The 19,414-nt window shown below is 50.4% G+C and overlaps 1 protein-coding gene across 1 annotated transcript in view; it reads left to right on the top strand.

Annotated features, from left to right (window-relative positions):
- LOC137789898 (uncharacterized) overlaps positions 1 to 19,414 on the top strand; it is a 55,598-nt gene that overhangs the window by 21,966 nt on the left and 14,218 nt on the right. The window contains exons 18-36 of the mRNA XM_068583765.1: positions 580 to 715; positions 787 to 988; positions 1,084 to 1,231; positions 2,023 to 2,197; positions 2,524 to 2,701; positions 3,237 to 3,363; positions 3,483 to 3,602; positions 3,726 to 3,876; positions 3,958 to 4,070; positions 4,330 to 4,480; positions 4,884 to 5,126; positions 5,620 to 5,832; positions 12,714 to 12,895; positions 13,039 to 13,222; positions 14,140 to 14,282; positions 16,034 to 16,212; positions 18,197 to 18,456; positions 18,555 to 18,792; positions 18,864 to 19,032. Of these exons, the coding sequence (XP_068439866.1) occupies positions 580 to 715; positions 787 to 988; positions 1,084 to 1,231; positions 2,023 to 2,197; positions 2,524 to 2,701; positions 3,237 to 3,363; positions 3,483 to 3,602; positions 3,726 to 3,876; positions 3,958 to 4,070; positions 4,330 to 4,480; positions 4,884 to 5,126; positions 5,620 to 5,832; positions 12,714 to 12,895; positions 13,039 to 13,222; positions 14,140 to 14,282; positions 16,034 to 16,212; positions 18,197 to 18,456; positions 18,555 to 18,792; positions 18,864 to 19,032 (3,312 nt within the window). The remainder of the gene's footprint in view (positions 1 to 579; positions 716 to 786; positions 989 to 1,083; positions 1,232 to 2,022; positions 2,198 to 2,523; positions 2,702 to 3,236; positions 3,364 to 3,482; positions 3,603 to 3,725; positions 3,877 to 3,957; positions 4,071 to 4,329; positions 4,481 to 4,883; positions 5,127 to 5,619; positions 5,833 to 12,713; positions 12,896 to 13,038; positions 13,223 to 14,139; positions 14,283 to 16,033; positions 16,213 to 18,196; positions 18,457 to 18,554; positions 18,793 to 18,863; positions 19,033 to 19,414) is intronic.

Genomic DNA, 19,414 nt, shown 5'->3' on the forward strand with positions numbered 1-19,414 from the left:
GCTCCGGTCACATCCATGTGCCAGATAGTCAACATGTCGTCTCCACGGACCCTTTAGTAAAACAAACGCTCATGTACACCCAGCGTCTTTGTCACAAAACACATCTTTTGTGAAGTTATTACTATCTTGTGTTCTAGTTGGAGCTGAAAGTCGTGAACGTTGATGTGGCTGCCACCCCAAACGGCTTCTCTCCTCTTGCCTCCATATTGCAGCTGAATCTATGCACTATTGTTATTTATAACTTTAATGGAGCAGTACAGCATCTGCTCAGGAGCCTCCTGGACCCCTCTCTTTGAGGCTCTCTGAACATGCTGGAGAGGTGTGTGTGTGTGTATGTGTGTGTGTATATATATATATATATATATATATATATATATATATATATATATATATATATATATATATATATATATCCTGCAAAGCCTGTTGCCCCTACGACCCGGCCCTGGTTAAGCAGAAGATCATGGATGGATGGTTGAATAGTTTAATGAGCTTGCCGCTGCATTTTGTGCGTACACTGTGTGTTTAACAGATGTTCTATTGTTATTGGCTTAGCTTCAAATGTTCTCTTTTTTTTAGGGACTTCAGTCCAACTTGATAGATTCTGAGAGCAGCAGCCTGTCAACTCTGAATATGAGTGAAGATGAGTATCTTGAGAGTAACATAATGGACAACAGCTTTGCCTCGTCCCATCTCAACCAGAGCCTCCAACAAGGTGAAGGTTCATTCAGACTGAACCTTACCAGGTATGCCTCCCATCTTTTAATGCTGAATGTTTTATTCCAGTTAATGGCGAGCAAGACGTAGTAGTTGAAGAGGGAGAGGACGAAGAGGAGCTTTATGAGTTGTCTGCACTGCCTAACGGGGAGACATCAGACATCAGCAGTGAAGCTGAAGGAGGCCCGGACGAGGAGCAGTCAGGACTATCTGGTCCTGCCAGCTGCCAGTCCACACCAGATGTCCAAAGAGCCATTATTGAAGACATCAGGTTTGTTTTCAATGTCCACTGAAGCTTTATGATGTAGTTTTGCCTACCTTCAAAGAATGGTTGCTCTACATACAGCTGTTCTTCTGTCCTGACAGGAAGAGTGAGTTTGGTATTGGTGTGGAGCTGAACGCTGCAGGCCACAAGTTGATGCAGGTGCATCAGGACCGGCTGGGCCGCAGCTTGGACCGCCTCTCCACAGAACTCTACAGCAAAGACACACACTTTGTCCTGGAACTCATTCAGGTGATTAATATTTACTCCCATAAAGATGACATTACATCTTTGTGTCTCTGTGGCTCAGTGGTAGAGTGCATCGTCCATTGACCACAAACATCGACTCAAACTGTCTGCATGCAGGTGTCCTTCAGCAAGAAACTAACCAAAGTTCACTTTCCTGTACCCTATGCTCCCTAAGGCCCAGGCTGGATGAAAAGCAAGGGTCAAAGGATGTTGCAGTAAAAGTTTAAGTGTTGGTGAAAGGTTTTTACTCACCCACTTTGAATTCTTAAAGATAACCCTTTTTCTCAAATGCATCCAACAAAGAATCCCCAAAATGGGGAAGTTGTTGATGAACTAGAGTGGATGGCGATCACTCCTTCACTCCAGTGGTCCTACTCGTGTGGCAGCAAACGTGAGACTGTGAAGACAAAAGTGTTTTCAATAGCATGGCTTTAGAGATGTGTTCAGGAAGTAATGGGACCTCAACTCGTATACAACGACACATGTAAAGCAGTCCGGTGTTCAGCTGTGTGCCGTTCCAGAGGTCCATGGAGGAAGAGGAGTCCTTCATCAGCAGCGGATTTGGTTGTGGAAGAGGTTTAGGAAGTTGTTGTTCCGGTCATGGAGACAACAGGAAAACATGAAGGAAGCTTCAGAAACTATATTAAATGGCTCTGCAGCCATTTTGAGCTGTAAAATATGTTTTTCTCAATACTAATGAAAACATGACGTTTTTGGATCCTGCATATGTCTCATAGTATTGTTTGTGATTCGTGTGATCGTGACCTTCTCACCTCTTTGTTTCCGGTTCCCAGAATGCTGATGACAACAGCTACCCATCAGAGGGTGTTGTTCCCGCGCTGGCCTTCGTGGTGGACAGAGACAGCATCACTGTGCTCAATAACGAGACTGGCTTCCAGGAGATGAACATCAGGGCCATCTGTGATGTGGGCCGCAGCACCAAGGGCAAACACAAGTATGGATACATCGGTAAGTACATGATGCCCTAAAGGAGAAAAGGAAAAGTCAAAGCGCATGTTTTGTCACGAGGGATCAGGGCTGGAGCTGAAGGAGGTCAAAGGTGAATGGACCCGTCCTTGTGAAGCACTTTTCTAGTCTTCCCAAAAATATTACGTGATTAATCAGTTCCATTTCTTTCAACTTTGCCCAGCTCTAATTCTAACTACTGATAGTGGAGGAAAACACAGATTGGGATGGAGAGCTCCTAACCCTGTACAAATCCTGGTCCACAACATGGATTATTACACAGTGGCAACCTTTCCAGTTATTGATCCCGATTGCTCTCTTCTTCATAGGTCAAAAGGGCATCGGCTTCAAATCCGTGTTTAAAGTCACAGACTGTCCTGAGATTCACTCCAATGGCTTTCACTTGCGATTCGACAAGACCTGCGGCCCCATGGGATACATCCTCCCCCACTGGAGTGAAGACGAGAGGCCTCTGGACGCACAGATGAAGGACTTGCATCAGCACAGGTTGAGTGACAGAGACACAGTGGTGGAGCGTCACACATGTTGGAGGTCATAGGACGACAAGTCTCTTCACGTGTCCGAGCAAGCTCCTTATTCCAATTCTATCTAACTATTTTTTTGAATTGTGGTAAATGTACCTCAAATATAAACATGGCTAAATATATTGATTGGCCTTTAATGCTGAGAATTTAATTAAACAAACACATTTCAGAAGTACGCTTGGTGTCATATTTAGCAGATGTTATATGGCATAAACATCTGAAAGCTTGTCTCTTCCATCACAACATACACAAGAGTGACATCACCTAATAAAGCTGATAATTAAGCAGTTGCCTAATTGGCAGACATGACGCAGCATTCGTCATGTGTCATGTTTCTGTAATATGTAATATGTCTTCACTGTTGTCTTCTGTTTTGGTCTCCACTGATCTGTTTACAAATGCTCCGCTATGTTCACAAGCTAGCTGCTAACTGTGGCTCATTGTCCATCCAAAGCTCTTGCTTCCTAACTACCTCACTGTGCTTACGCTCTGATCAGCTGGACCACGAAGATCTGCCTTCCTCTGCGCTCAGAGAGCCATCAGACCAGAAACCTCTTTCATGACCTGCACCCCTCCCTGCTGCTCTTTCTGCACCGCCTGCGCTCCATCTCCATCTACAGCCAGGTAGCTTGTGCACTTGTACATTTGCTCATAATTCATGCACATACGCATGGTTTGGTCATTGAGGTAATCCTAATACCTTTGTCCCTACCTCCACCACCGGCTGCGCTGTCTCCCTGCAGAGCGAGAAGCGTCTCGTGACCATGACTCGAAAGGACCTGAGTCACAACGTGTTGGAGGTGGAGCACCCAGAGGGGGTGGAGCGCTGGCTGGTGGTCAAAGCGACGGTGCAGCCCAAGACGGTGAAGCAGACACACTGACATGCCAATCTCTGTGGCTTCACTTTTAGACAAATGTATCATATCTGGTTTCCAGAACAAAAGGTGGATGAGATATATATGAACATGGGTCTGTTCCTCCATCAGATCAAAAAGGACGTGGAGTCCACTGAGCTCGCCCTGGCGTTCCAGCTGCACGGCAGCGTTACAGGAAGTGACGTCGTCTGCCAGCCACAGAAACAACCTGTGTTTGCTTACCTGCCGCTTCGCAGTTTTGGCTTCCGATTCATCATCCAAGGTGAGAACGGAGTTCAGGATGATCGAGCTTTCCCACCGTGGACACAGTTGGTGGAATAAGAATACTCTTCTTCTTCTTCAGGTGACTTCGACATCCCTTCCTCTCGGGAAGATGTCGACAGAGACAGCTCATGGAACCAGTCGCTTCGATCTGAGATTGCACAACTCTTCCTGCAGGCCATGGATGTCTTCACTGTAAGACTGCTGTGTTTCTACAAGATTAAAGCAATGTTCCTGCAGTCACTGAGTATTCATAACTGAATAAGCAACCATCAAAGTTACATTTTGAAGGAAAAAAATACTTTATTTCGTTTATTTCCCAAAAATAAAAAATCATCAAGATTGCTCGGATGTTTTTGGCCATTATTTGAACATTTAGACCCCGGGTCACCTCCAGGCGGACGGCGGTCCGGATGTGACTGTAACACCACCTGTTGTTCCCTTCTGCTCCCAGAGCCACCCCGAGTTCACGGGGCTGAAGGGCCTCTGCCACTTCCTGCTGTTTGTGCCGCTGCCGGACGAGGTGCTGGACTTCTTCAAGCCTGTTGCCGGGCAGATCATTCAAATGCTCAAGGGCAAGGCCTTCCTGCCGACACTCAGCTCAGGTACTACTGTGATGCATTGTGTGCATGTTCAGATGGTGAGGTTGTGTACATGTTCAGATGGTAAGGTTGTGTACGTGTTTCTCTTCCAGATGGTAAGGTTGTGTACATGTTCAGATGGTAAGGTTGTGTGCATGTTCAGATGGTGAGGTTGTGTACATGTTCAGATGGTAAGGTTGTGTGCATGTTCAGATGGTGAGGTTGTGTACATGTTCAGATGGTGAGGTTGTGTACATGTTCAGATGGTGAGGTTGTGTACATGTTCAGATGGTGAGGTTGTGTACATGTTCAGATGGTGAGGTTGTGTACATGTTCAGATGGTGAGGTTGTGTACATGTTCAGATGGTAAGGTTGTGTACGTGTTTCTCTTCCAGATGGTAAGGTTGTGTACGTGTTTCTCTTCCAGATGGTAAGGTTGTGTACAAGCTGCCGTCCCAGGTGGCCGTCTGTCGGGACGCTGTGATCCGTGACGTGATTGGCGGCGCCGAGCTAGAAAGGCATCTGTCTCTGTCCTACCTCCATCCCGGTTTGAGCCCGGCCCCGCCCACCTCCCTGCTCACATACCTCGGAGTGCGATACCTGCGGGGATCTGATGTTACCACGGTGACCACAGCCATGGCCAAAGAGTTGATGGAAGGCATCCATTCAGGTGTGTGAGGACAGGAAGGAGCAGAGGGAGAAATCTGATGGAAAGCTCATCCACGCACAACGCATTACACAGCACTGCTGACAGAATACTAGACATTTTGTTGTGATCACATTAACACAACAGACACTCGGCGATAGAAACCCATATCTATGATAGCGCTGGATGTTGTGAGAGTCCTCTGCTGCAAACCAGCAGTCACTAAACATGTCAATACATCTATGTTATATGTCAAAGCAAAGTATGCGGCGTTAAAATATTTGCTAATTGCTGTAATTGGCTTCATTATTGAGCTAGCTGGGATAGCCGGCTCTGATTAAAGCTTCACGGTGGGATAATTAATTACTGTTGTACTTATAAATGTTCTAATTAATAAGATGGATCAGTTTAACGTAAGGTGCTCTTGAAGGAGTGCGTTCATCGGGTGCATGTGTCTGTTCTGAGTGTGATCAGAAAGCTTTAACTACATCTCCACGTCATGTAAAATGTCTTCTAGATGACGGCCTGCGGCAGCTGGCCAAGCTGCTGGTTTGCAACTTCCGAGCTCTGGAGCACGGCTACGGAGAGGCGGACGCCATCTTGCAAACCCTCCGCAATCTACCCATAATCCCCCTGGCTGACGGACGCGTGGTGGCTCTAAACGGGGAAGGAGTGTTCTTTCCAATGGAGGAAAACAAGACCAAGAAAAGGAACGGTCAAGCTCAGAAAGGTAATTTCTCTTCAGTACGTTCTTGACCACAGTGTGATGACGAGTTAGACTGTCTGACTGGTGCCTTCATTACAAACTATATCTCTGCAAGCACTTAAGAATTGTTGAGGAAGCAGTTCATTTTGAAATAGACATGATGCTGATTCTCCTGTCTGCATCCCAACACTTTTTTTTTCTTTCACTTTTTTGTCTACCTTAGGTAAAGGGCAGAGTCTGAGGACACTGTCAACTACGTATTTATGTCTGTACACATTTCAAGATTTCAGAACAACAGATGTCATGTGACCAGAAACGGTACAGAGTTACAGCTCATTGCATGAATATGACAGACACTATTCATATAATGAGTAGTATACACATGGTACACCATCCAGATAACCACCGCCCATGATGCAGGAGGAGGTAGAGAGGAGGAGCATCAGCAGGGCCATGGCAGGAGGTAGGAGACAGGAGGTAGGAGGCAGGAGGTAGGAGGTAGAGAGGAGGAGCATCAGCAGGGCCATGGCAGGAGGTAGGAGACAGGAGGTAGGAGGCAGGAGGTAGAGAGGAGGAGCATCAGCAGGGCCATGGCAGGAGGTAGGAGACAGGAGGTAGGAGGCAGGAGGTAGGAGGTAGAGAGGAGGAGCATCAGCAGGGCCATGGCAGGAGGTAGGAGACAGGAGGTAGGAGGTAGAGAGGAGGAGCATCAGCAGGGCCATGGCAGGAGGTAGGAGACAGGAGGTAGGAGACAGGAGGTAGGAGACAGGAGGTAGGAGGTAGAGAGGAGGAGCATCAGCAGGGCCATGGCAGGAGGTAGGAGACAGGAGGTAGGAGGCAGGAGGTAGAGAGGAGGAGCATCAGCAGGGCCATGGCAGGAGGTAGGAGACAGGAAGTAGGAGGTAGAGAGGAGGAGCATCAGCAGGGCCATGGCAGGAGGTAGGAGACAGGAGGTAGGAGGCAGGAGGTAGGAGGTAGAGAGGAGGAGCATCAGCAGGGCCATGGCAGGAGGTAGGAGACAGGAGGTAGGAGGTAGAGAGGAGGAGCATCAGCAGGGCCATGGCAGGAGGTAGGAGACAGGAGGTAGGAGGCAGGAGGTAGAGAGGAGGAGCATCAGCAGGGCCATGGCAGGAGGTAGGAGACAGGAGGTAGGAGACAGGAGGTAGAGAGGAGGAGCATCAGCAGGGCCATGGCAGGAGGTAGGAGACAGGAGGTAGGAGGCAGGAGGTAGGAGGCAGGAGGTAGGAGGTAGAGAGGAGGAGCATCAGCAGGGCCATGGCAGGAGGTAGGAGACAGGAGGTAGGAGGCAGGAGGTAGGAGGTAGAGAGGAGGAGCATCAGCAGGGCCATGGCAGGAGGTAGGAGACAGGAGGTAGGAGGCAGGAAGTAGGAGGTAGAGAGGAGGAGCATCAGCAGGGCCATGGCAGGAGGTAGGAGACAGGAGGTAGGAGGCAGGAGGTAGGAGGTAGAGAGGAGGAGCATCAGCAGGGCCATGGCAGGAGGTAGGAGACAGGAGGTAGGAGGCAGGAGGTAGAGAGGAGGAGCATCAGCAGGGCCATGGCAGGAGGTAGGAGACAGGAGGTAGGAGGTAGAGAGGAGGAGCATCAGCAGGGCCATGGCAGGAGGTAGGAGACAGGAGGTAGGAGGCAGGAAGTAGGAGGTAGAGAGGAGGAGCATCAGCAGGGCCATGGCAGGAGGTAGGAGACAGGAGGTAGGAGGCAGGAAGTAGGAGGTAGAGAGGAGGAGCATCAGCAGGGCCATGGCAGGAGGTAGGAGACAGGAGGTAGGAGGCAGGAGGTAGGAGGTAAAGAGGAGGACCATCAGCAGGGCCATGGCAGGAGGTAGGAGACAGGAGGTAGGAGGCAGAGAGGAGGAGCATCAGCAGGGTCATGGCAGGAGGTAGGAGACAGGAGGTAGGAGGCAGGAGGTAGAGAGGAGGAGCATCAGCAGGGCCATGGCAGGAGGTAGGAGACAGGAGGTAGGAGACAGGAGGTAGGAGGCAGAGAGGAGGAGCATCAGCAGGGTCATGGCAGGAGGTAGGAGACAGGAGGTAGGAGGCAGGAGGTAGAGAGGAGGAGCATCAGCAGGGCCATGGCAGGAGGTAGGAGACAGGAGGTAGGAGGCAGGAGGTAGGAGGTAGAGAGGAGGAGCATCAGCAGGGCCATGGCAGGAGGTAGGAGACAGGAGGTAGGAGGTAGAGAGGTGGAGCATCAGCAGGGCCATGGCAGGAGGTAGGAGACAGGAGGTAGGAGGTAGAGAGGAGGAGCATCAGCAGGGCCATGGCAGGAGGTAGGAGGCCGGAGGTAGGAGGCAGGAGGTAGGAGGTAGAGAGGAGGAGCATCAGCAGGGCCATGGCAGGAGGTAGGAGACAGGAGGTAGGAGACAGGAGGTAGGAGGTAGAGAGGAGGAGCATCAGCAGGGCCATGGCAGGAGGTAGGAGACAGCAGGTAGGAGACAGGAGGTAGGAGGTAGAGAGGTGGAGCATCAGCAGGGCCATGGCAGGAGGTAGGAGACAGGAGGTAGGAGGTAGAGAAGGTAGAGAGGAGGAGCATCAGCAGGGTCATGGCAGGAGGTAGGAGACAGGAGGTAGGAGGCAGGAGGTAGAGAGGAGGAGCATCAGCAGGGCCATGGCAGGAGGTAGGAGACAGGAGGTAGGAGGCAGGAGGTAGGAGGTAGAGAGGAGGAGCATCAGCAGGGCCATGGCAGGAGGTAGGAGACAGGAGGTAGGAGACAGGAGGTAGGAGGTAGAGAGGTGGAGCATCAGCAGGGCCATGGCAGGAGGTAGGAGACAGGAGGTAGGAGGTAGAGAGGAGGAGCATCAGCAGGGCCATGGCAGGAGGTAGGAGGCCGGAGGTAGGAGGCAGGAGGTAGGAGGTAGAGAGGAGGAGCATCAGCAGGGCCATGGCAGGAGGTAGGAGACAGGAGGTAGGAGACAGGAGGTAGGAGGTAGAGAGGAGGAGCATCAGCAGGGCCATGGCAGGAGGTAGGAGGCAGGAGGTAGGAGGCAGGAGGTAGGAGGTAGAGAGGAGGAGCATCAGCAGGGCCATGGCAGGAGGTAGGAGACAGGAGGTAGGAGGCAGGAGGTAGAGAGGAGGAGCATCAGCAGGGCCATGGCAGGAGGTAGGAGACAGGAAGTAGGAGACAGGAGGTAGAAGGTAGAGAGGAGGAGCATCAGCAGGGCCATGGCAGGAGGTAGGAGACAGGAGGTAGGAGGCAGGAGGTAGGAGGCAGGAGGTAGGAGACAGGAGGTAGGAGGTAGAGAGGAGGAGCATCAGCAGGGCCATGGCAGGAGGTAGGAGACAGGAGGTAGGAGGCAGGAGGTAGGAGGTAGAGAGGAGGAGCATCAGCAGGGCCATGGCAGGAGGTAGGAGACAGGAGGTAGGAGGCAGAGAGGAGGAGCATCAGCAGGGCCATGGCAGGAGGTAGGAGACAGGAAGTAGGAGGTAGGAAGCAGGAGGTAGGAGACAAGAGGTAGAGGGGAGGAGCATCAGCAGGGCCATGGCAGGAGGTAGGAGACAGGAGGTAGGAGGCAGGAGGTAGGATACATGAGGTAGAGAGGAGGGACATCAGCAGGGCCATGGCAGGAGGTAGGAGACAGGAGGTAGGAGGTAGGATACAAGAGGTAGAGAGGAGGAGGATCAGCAGGGCCATGGCAGGAGGTAGGAGACAGGAAGTAGGAGGTAGGAAGCAGGAGGTAGGAGACAAGAGGTAGAGAGGAGGGGGACCCGTAGGGCCATGGCAGGAGGTAGGAGACAGGAGGTAGGAGGCAGAGAGGAGGAGCATCAGCAGGGCCATGGCAGGAGGTAGGAGACAGGAGGTAGGAGGTAGAGAGGAGGGGCATCAGCAGGGCCATGGCAGGAGGTAGGAGACAGGAGGTAGGAGACAGGAGGTAGGAGGCAGAGAGGAGGAGCATCAGCAGGGTCATGGCAGGAGGTAGGAGACAGGAGGTAGGAGGCAGGAGGTAGAGAGGAGGAGCATCAGCAGGGCCATGGCAGGAGGTAGGAGACAGGAGGTAGGAGGCAGGAGGTAGGAGGTAGAGAGGAGGAGCATCAGCAGGGCCATGGCAGGAGGTAGGAGACAGGAGGTAGGAGACAGGAGGTAGGAGGTAGAGAGGTGGAGCATCAGCAGGGCCATGGCAGGAGGTAGGAGACAGGAGGTAGGAGGTAGAGAGGAGGAGCATCAGCAGGGCCATGGCAGGAGGTAGGAGGCAGGAGGTAGGAGGCAGGAGGTAGGAGGTAGAGAGGAGGAGCATCAGCAGGGCCATGGCAGGAGGTAGGAGACAGGAGGTAGGAGACAGGAGGTAGGAGGTAGAGAGGAGGAGCATCAGCAGGGCCATGACAGGAGGTAGGAGACAGGAGGTAGGAGGCAGGAGGTAGAGAGGAGGAGCATCAGCAGGGCCATGGCAGGAGGTAGGAGACAGGAAGTAGGAGACAGGAGGTAGAAGGTAGAGAGGAGGAGCATCAGCAGGGCCATGGCAGGAGGTAGGAGACAGGAGGTAGGAGGCAGGAGGTAGGAGGCAGGAGGTAGGAGACAGGAGGTAGGAGGTAGAGAGGAGGAGCATCAGCAGGGCCATGGCAGGAGGTAGGAGACAGGAGGTAGGAGGCAGGAGGTAGGAGGTAGAGAGGAGGAGCATCAGCAGGGCCATGGCAGGAGGTAGGAGACAGGAGGTAGGAGGCAGAGAGGAGGAGCATCAGCAGGGCCATGGCAGGAGGTAGGAGACAGGAAGTAGGAGGTAGGAAGCAGGAGGTAGGAGACAAGAGGTAGAGGGGAGGAGCATCAGCAGGGCCATGGCAGGAGGTAGGAGACAGGAGGTAGGAGGCAGGAGGTAGGATACATGAGGTAGAGAGGAGGGACATCAGCAGGGCCATGGCAGGAGGTAGGAGACAGGAGGTAGGAGGTAGGATTCAAGAGGTAGAGACGAGGAGGATCAGCAGGGCCATGGCAGGAGGTAGGAGACAGGAAGTAGGAGGTAGGAAGCAGGAGGTAGGAGACAAGAGGTAGAGAGGAGGGGGACCCGTAGGGCCATGGCAGGAGGTAGGAGACAGGAGGTAGGAGGCAGAGAGGAGGAGCATCAGCAGGGCCATGGCAGGAGGTAGGAGACAGGAGGTAGGAGGTAGAGAGGAGGGGCATCAGCAGGGCCATGGCAGGAGGTAGGAGACAGGAAGTAGGAGACAGGAGGTAGGAGGTAGAGAGGAGGAGCATCAGCAGGGCCATGGCAGGAGGTAGGAGACAGGAGGTAGGAGGCAGGAGGTAGGAGGTAGAGAGGAGGAGCATCAGCAGGGCCATGGCAGGAGGTAGGAGACAGGAGGTAGGAGACAGGAGGTAGGAGGCAGAGAGGAGGAGCATCAGCAGGGCCATGGCAGGAGGTAGGAGACAGGAGGTAGGAGGTAGAGAGGAGGGGCATCAGCAGGGCCATGGCAGGAGGTAGGAGACAGGAAGTAGGAGACAGGAGGTAGGAGGTAGAGAGGAGGAGCATCAGCAGGGCCATGGCAGGAGGTAGGAGACAGGAGGTAGGAGGTAGGAGGTAGAGAGGAGGAGCATCAGCAGGGCCATGGCAGGAGGTAGGAGACAGGAGGTAGGAGACAGGAGGTAGGAGGTAGAGAGGAGGAGCATCAGCAGGGCCATGGCAGGAGGTAGGAGACAGGAGGTAGGAGACAGGAGGTAGGAGGTAGAGAGGAGGAGCATCAGCAGGGCCATGGCAGGAGGTAGGAGACAGGAAGTAGGAGGTAGGAGCATCAGCAGGGCCATGGCAGGAGGTAAGAGACAGGAGGTAGGAGACAGGAAGTAGGAGGTAGGAGCATCAGCAGGGCCATGGCAGGAGGTAGGAGACAGGAGGTAGGAGGTAGGAGGTAGGAAGCATCAGCCGGCCCTCCATGGCGCTGTGCAGGACTCCTCCCTCTGAAGGCAGGTCTGCTCTCTGTGCAGTCAGACCAGTCACAGGCCGGTGAGCAGGAGGAAGACGTCAAACCATCAGCAGGCATATAGCACACTAAACAGCGGAGGTGTTGTGCGTCATCACATTTAAAAACACAGCAAAGGTTTGCTCAGCTTGAAGAATTGATTTTCACACTGATGTCAGCGTCCTGCCGCTGCAGTTGTCTGACTTTAACACTCATGTGGTCTGTGTGGTGTTGTGTCTTTCTTATGGATTTGAGCAGACTCTCCTTCATATACATATTCTACCCACACTCATGAGCAGCGCTCGTGTCTGAAGTAACTGATGAGGCAGACAGGACAGCATCTCCTTGGTACAAGCAACAGTCCCCACATCCAGAGGCTGCAACAATGTTTCCTTTGATAAAAAGAAATGATCAATTATCAGAATTGATCAACACTAACGAGGTCACAGGAGTTTCTGCAGGAATGTACTGTAAACATAAACGTTTTGCTGTGACAGCAGATTATTATTATCATAATTAAAGTGATCGGGATTCCTGTTTAAAATCACTCATGTCAGCCTCTAAATCAATCAGAAAGCAGTATCTTTTAAACTTTATATTCAAATGAAATATGTTGTAGTACCAAAATAAGGTTGAGTTTCTAACAATGATTTAAAATGTATTAACGGCTGATGACTAGAGAGAGAGAGAGAGAGAGAGAGAAAAAATAAAAAATTAAAATTCAAAATGAGTTGTACATTTCCCACATCCAGGTTAAGATGACATGAGACAAACTAAAACAATGTCAACTAAATGGTAAAACGGCCTTCTTCTTCTTCTTCTTCTTCTTCTTCTTCTTCTTCTTCTTCTTCTTCCTCTTCTTCTTCTTCTTCTTCTCGAGCATGAGCTGCAGAATAACGTGTATTTGAGGGGGACTGGAATAACTGAAACCATATTTACTACCACGAGGCTTGGACGTTCAACATTAAAGATAAGTGATACTGTGTGTCCTCATGTGTGTGCACAGGCCCTCTGTCTGCGTTGTACCAGGATGTAAACGTGGTGCAGCCCTCTCTGCTGAGCTGTCTGGAGCCTCTGGAGAGCCAGCAGGTTCGGGAGCTGCTGAGGAGACTGGGAGTTCATGACATGGAGCCTCAGGAGCTCCTGGAGCAGCACATCTACCCGTCAATACAGAGCAACAAGTGGAAGGTACCAAACTGCTTCACTGAGTCTCATCATCCGCAAAGAGAGACAAACTCACAGTTTATAACGTTTCATGCTTTACAAAAGTAAGGCTCATCATATTTGGCATGCATGTATTTCTCTCTCTCCCCCACTGGTTCCTCCACCAGTTGAAGCCAGAGGCGGTGGTGGTGAGTTACTTGGTCTTCATCAAGCTGCACTGCTCCTCCAGCAAGGAGTACTGTGAGACTGCAGTACCCGTCCTCACCAGCAGGGGGCTGCTGAGCCCGGCTGATGCACGGGTGCACTTCTCTGAAGAGTACGACAACATCAACCTGCCCAAGAAACTGCCTGGTAGGTAGAGAGTAAAGCACAAACATGATAATGAGACCAAAGTGATGACAGCTCTGCATTACACAAAATATTCATATTCACAGATTTCTGTAAAAACAAAAACCAGTGATAAAACATCCCATGAATAGCCCTCACATTCACAAAACTCTGCTTTTACTACATATATAGGCCTGTCCGAATAGACAAAAAAGGTGTTTGACTGTACTTTCATGAACATGTATTTTTTCCTCATTAATGTCCATTTTGACATGTTGGACGTCCTGTTTCTATTTCTGCTGTTGCTCTCTTTGAAGCTGTGCCATGGCCGAGCACGGCTGATAGCGACGAGGAGGAAACATACAAAGCCATCCGTACGTTTCCTCCTCATCACTGCAGAAACCTAAACAAGGAGAAAGCTGTCTGTCGGCTCCTTGTTTAAACACTACAAAAGCCTAACGATAGCCAGAAGGACTCCCCCGTGTCGTTTACGTGACGGAGCGTAACCTTGCTTTCTCTCTGACTTCATCACTCGTGTGGAGTCTTCCTCGCTTGTTCCTCATGACGTTGCATCTCATGTTCAATCCATGGAGGTGACCGTGTGACACCAAAGGGAGCCAGAGGAGTGATGCTTTTATTCATCGTGAAATATTCACTTCCGTATTTAAATATCATTTTTTTTACCATTCTAAGAAATATATAAATATATTGTAATTTAGAATAATCATACTTCCTCTCCACTTAATATTTAGTCTGTGGGAAGATACTTCCGTCTCTATTTTAGGTGCTTGTTGATGTTGTTTATAACATATAGTGTTTGCCTTTTACCACTGGTAACGCACCGGTGCTCCACCTGAACTGAGATGAACTGACATCAAAGAGCCATATTCATGTGTCGACTGGTCCTCCTCCTGAACACTGTCTCCGTCGTCCTCCACCAGGCTGCGACTGGGTCTTGCTGAGTCCCTGCTATGTGCAGACAGATGGCGATGTGGCGGGATGGAGAGAGCTGTTCAGCAGCCTGGGAGTGAGAGACGGGCTCATCGTCCGCAAAGAGAGACAAACACTCACGGCTCAAGAACTGGTGAGTTGTCATCGCAGCTATTTAGGAATCACACTCCACTCACAAAACAATGCAATTACACAAAACGACCATGGCGAGGTCGTGACGGCCCCACCAGTAAGCCAGTGACACCAGTAAGCCAGCGTGATGAAGAGCTGTGGATGTGTTTGTGTGAGGACTCAATATTTACTGGTTGCATGGACACCAGAGACAACACAACACAACCTTCCTGAAGCACGCTGCATTAAAAACTAACTGTGACTCATGATGAGGAAAATGGAGTGATCAAAGGATGAAGATAGCAACCATCGTGAGTCACTGCAGGACGAGGGAGACAATGGCTGCTTTAGGATGAGCAGAGAGAGCAGGCGACAGACGGGACCATCACACATCCCTGATGCCTCTTTTAGCCTGAACGTAGTATGTGCATATGTCACCATACCCCCCCTCATTGTAAGATATCCCTTTATTAGTCCTGCAGGATTACAGCAGCAGAGGGGTGCACGCACACAAGAGACACATAGTAATATAAAAACAGTAAAGAATCCCCAATGGTAATATTAGATATACAGACAGAATGAAATGTATTTATATTGCACCAGTCAAGGACACTTTTACATGAAAACTAATGGGAGCCTGAGGATCGAACCGGCTACCTTGTGGTTACAGGACAACCGCTCCTCTCTATTAGCTTGAGCCCCTTGGACTTGCGGTACCACTCCCTCACACACCGGGGATGAGCTTAGCATCATCCTCCTGTCCCACACCACCTCCACCAGGTGATAGCTTAGCATTATCCTCCTGTCCCCCACCACCTCCACCAGGTGATAGCCTAGCATCATCCTCCTGTCCCCCACCACCTCCACCAGGTGATAGCTTAGCATCATCCTCCTGTCCCCCACCACCTCCACCAGGTGATAGCTTAGCATCATCCTCCTGTCCCACACCACCTCCACCAGGTGATAGCTTAGCATCATCCTCCTGTCCCCCACCACCTCCACCAGGTGATAGCTTAGCATCATCCTCCTGTCCCCCACCACCTCCACCAGGTGCTAGCTTAGCATCATCCTCCTGTCCCCCACCACCTCCACCAGGTGATAGCTTAGCATCATCCTCCTGTCCCCCACCACCTCCACCAGGTGATAGCTTAGCATCATCCTCCTGTCCCCCACCACCTCCACCAGGTGATAGCTTAGCATCATCCTCCTGTCCCACACCACCTCCACTAGGTGCTAGCTTAGCATCATCCTTCTGTCCCACACCACCTCCACCAGGTGATAGCTTAGCTATCACTGTGATGCTGCTGCTCCAGAAGACACTCCATAGAAGATGGCTGATGCCACCACAGAGTCATAGAAGGTCTTCAGGAGGCTCCCTGCACCCCAAAAGACCAGAGTCACCTCAGCAGGAAGAGTCTGCTTGTCTCTTTTATAAAGTGTGTGTGGTTAGTGCAGTCCAGTTTGTTCAACAACCAGGTACCCAGGTACTTGTAAGACTTGACAATCTCTATGTCCAGTCCCTGGATGCAGAGTGTTGGCCCCGGCAGAAGTCCACCACCAGCTCCTTGGTTTTACCGCCCTATAAAGTCCTGTTCAGGTCTCTGTCGTCATCATCAGAGGAGATGAGTGGCTCCTTGTGTGGCTAACGCTGCCTGCATGTTATACGGGACAGATTGTACTGACATCATTCTGGGGTCAGGTGCAGATACCTGGTAATAACTGTAATACTTCATATTAATTTCAAATGAACCGACTCTCCTTCTCCTCCCCAAGGCCTCCAGTCCCTGGTCAGTGGAGAGCTTCCTGTCGCAGCCTCCTGCAGGGGGCTGCGTGCTGGATGACTACGCCTGTGAGGAGTTCCACGCTCTGGCCACCGCCCAGCTGCCCGGACACCTGCTCCTGCAGCAGAGGACGGCTTTACTGGAGCTACTGGCTACTAACTGGGACACAGGGTAACACACAGACACACATATATACAGATATACACACACAGATATACACACACACACACACACACACACACACACACACACACAGATACACACACACAGATATACACGCACAGACATATATACACACACACACACACACACACACACACACACACACAGATATATACACACACAGATATATATATATACACACACACACACAGATACACACACACACCCCTCACTTCCTCCATGTCATGGTCTGTGGAGTGAAACTCGTCCCATTTGAGGGGCCGGTGTTCGGGCTCAGGCAGATACACACACACACACACACACACACACACACACACACACACACACACACACACACACACACAGATACACACACACACACATGCAGCCTCCTCAAGCGGTCATGTGTTGGGTGAGTGAGGGTCAGCTGCTCATCATTTAAGGTGGGGGGACGCTGTGACAATGAAAGGCTGTTTTCTGCGTGAGAGAAAAGCAGTGAAACAACTGTGTGTCACAATGAGAGTTTCTCTTTAGTCCAGTCTGTAGAGTCACTTCATCTCCCTCCCAAGATGTTGGTTTTCAGATACTTGTGCTATGACTTTAGTACAAAGTGTTTTAACTGTTTAGTGCCTGAAGAGAGCCAGCGATCATGAGTAAATATTCCCAACATGTGTGTTTTTTCATTTTGGATTTAAAGCAGTGACAAAAGTAACATATGGCTCTAAAGGGAGAAATAATTTGCATCCGACGCCACTGAATTAAAAACCTTTCTAAAGATATAATGATCTCACATTGTAACAAACAAAATGTTTACATCCATCATTTGTACTAAACAGTCCACTGTATTACTCATACTGTTAGGGTAGTACAGTCATCCCTCGCTACAACGCGCTTCACCTTTCACCTTTTTTTTTTTTTACAGCGTACAGTATGAAGGTGCATTGTGTTCTGCGTCCTGATTGGCTAAAGGAGAACCGTGCATTGCGTCCTGCGTCCTGATTGGCTAAAGGAGAACCGTGCATTGTGTTCTGCGTCCTGATTGGCTAAAGGAGAACCGTGCATTGTGTTCTGATTGGCTAAAGGAGAACCGTGCATTGCGTCCTGCGTCCTGATTGGCTACAGGAGAACCGTGCATTGTGTTCTGCGTCCTGATTGGCTAAAGGAGAACCGTGCATTGTGTTCTGCGTCCTGATTGGCTGAGGGTCTGTCCTGTACACCTTGTGATCAGTCTCCTCGTGCAGCGTCTCCTGTACAGGACAGAATACGTCCAGATAAAAAGTCAGCGGAGCGGCTCCAGGACAAAGAGGCGGTCAGAGGACCTCGTAGATTGATCAGTAAAATGAAATTTGTTAAACATGTTTGGGCTTATTTTTTAAATCTGCGAAAGTTTAAACTTTGAGATGTTTAAATAAGAGAGAAATGTGAGACAATGTTAACGCCTGTCTGAAAAAGTGTATTAAAGTGTGAGGTTAGGGGTTTTACGGCCTTAAAACATGTAGAATAATGGTAAAAAATAAAGGTCACTACTTTGCGGATTTCGTCTATCGCGGGTTGTTTTTGGAACGAATCCCCCAGATAAACGAGGGACCCTGTACTGTGGACTGAAGGAGAAACGAGTTGCCTGTTAACCATCGAGGGCAAATCAATGTCTTTCTTTAAACATTGCTCTGTGTGGAGTATAACTCATCCCTCTCACTGGTCAGATGGACACGAGTAGGTTGGTAGATGAGAACTGCTCAGTGCATTTCTCACTAAGCATTAACACAGGGCTTTGTGTTGTGCAGAAGAATTCAGGTCACACACTTCTGCCCTTTGAGTTGTGTCAAGTGACACCAGGAGGAATCGGCCTCTGCAGCCTGTAATCCGTGCATTGTAGTCAGAGAGAAGTGATCCTGTGTTGTTTCCTGTCAACAACATACCAGTGTTGTTGTTTGCTGAGAGCGCTTTGAGAGTAACCTGTTCCAAACATGATGTACCTTTCCTATTCTTCCAGACACCGCTACTCTCAGTTCCTCAAAGCTCAGGTGATTGACAGCGATGGACAACCAATCAAAAGCACCAAGTCCTCCTTCTGCCACTTCTTGAGCAGTCTTGAATGGGTGCCAGCCTATCGTCCAATGGAAGGAGAGCAGCGAGAGAGAAAGTACCTCCGTCCAAACTCCGTCTACCTGAGCTCACCTGAGGTCACCAGCCTCCTGGGGACTCATGTCTGTTATGTGGACATGGACCCCAGCGAGTTTAGCGGAGCTCTAGGTAAAATGTCTGTACTATGGTTGTCCAGAGCTCGTTATGGGTTATCCTATAACAACCCTGAAGCAGACTGAGAATCACTTTCTTGGCCCCTCTTTTAGGAATGAGACAAAGCGTTTCAGTGGATGTCCTGATCCACTACCTGAAGGAGTGGTGTGTCAAACCACAAGCAGAGGACCAGGAGCAAAGACGACCCGAAGACGAGTTAGAGGGGGCCAGTTTCACGTCCACAGTCGAGCACATCCACAGCGTCTACGCCTTTCTGAACATGAACTGTCCCCAGAGCAGCCTGAGGGAGCTGTTCCACCACACCCCTGCTGTGTTCATAGAGTACAACAGGTAGTGCTCACCTGTGTCAGGTTAACGTCTACATTCTGTCGCTTGAGGTCACACGTCTCCCTTTCCCCCAGGCGAGAGGAGTGGTGTTCTGGGCGTTTCTACCACCTGAAGGAGGTGTGCTGGAGCGACCCCACGGCGGTGTTCCAGCGCTACAGAGCTCTGGCTCCAGCAGCAGACAGCCCCGTGGTGCTGGCGCCCTTCTACAGCCCGCTGGAGGGCATGAAGGCCTTCTTCACCAGGGTAAACCACGAGGGCTGCCCATGGGGAATGTTTCATACGCCTTTTTAGACATATTTTATATACTCACTGATTGGATGGTCCTGTTTCTGTTTATTTAAAGTCACAAAGACCTCTTGCTCCACTGTGAACGGGTTTCTTTTAGGGCTGGACCCAAAAGTTCATAGTCCATAATATTCTAATTATTATTAGTAGTAATAACTTACAGAAATATTGCATGTGCTCTCTATTCTCTCTCTCTAGTCTCTCACTCTAGTCTCTCTATTCCTTTTCTCTATTCTCTCTAGTCACTCTTTATTCTCTCTCTATTCTCTCTCTCTAGTCTCTATTCTCTCTATTCCTTTTCTCTATTCTCTCTAGTCACTCTCTATTATCTCTCTCTAGA

Source organism: Clinocottus analis, unplaced genomic scaffold (assembly GCF_023055335.1).
Source record: "Clinocottus analis isolate CAN_PGR_092001 unplaced genomic scaffold, fCliAna1.0.p SCAF_19, whole genome shotgun sequence".
Classification (NCBI taxonomy): Eukaryota; Metazoa; Chordata; class Actinopteri; order Perciformes; family Cottidae; genus Clinocottus; species Clinocottus analis.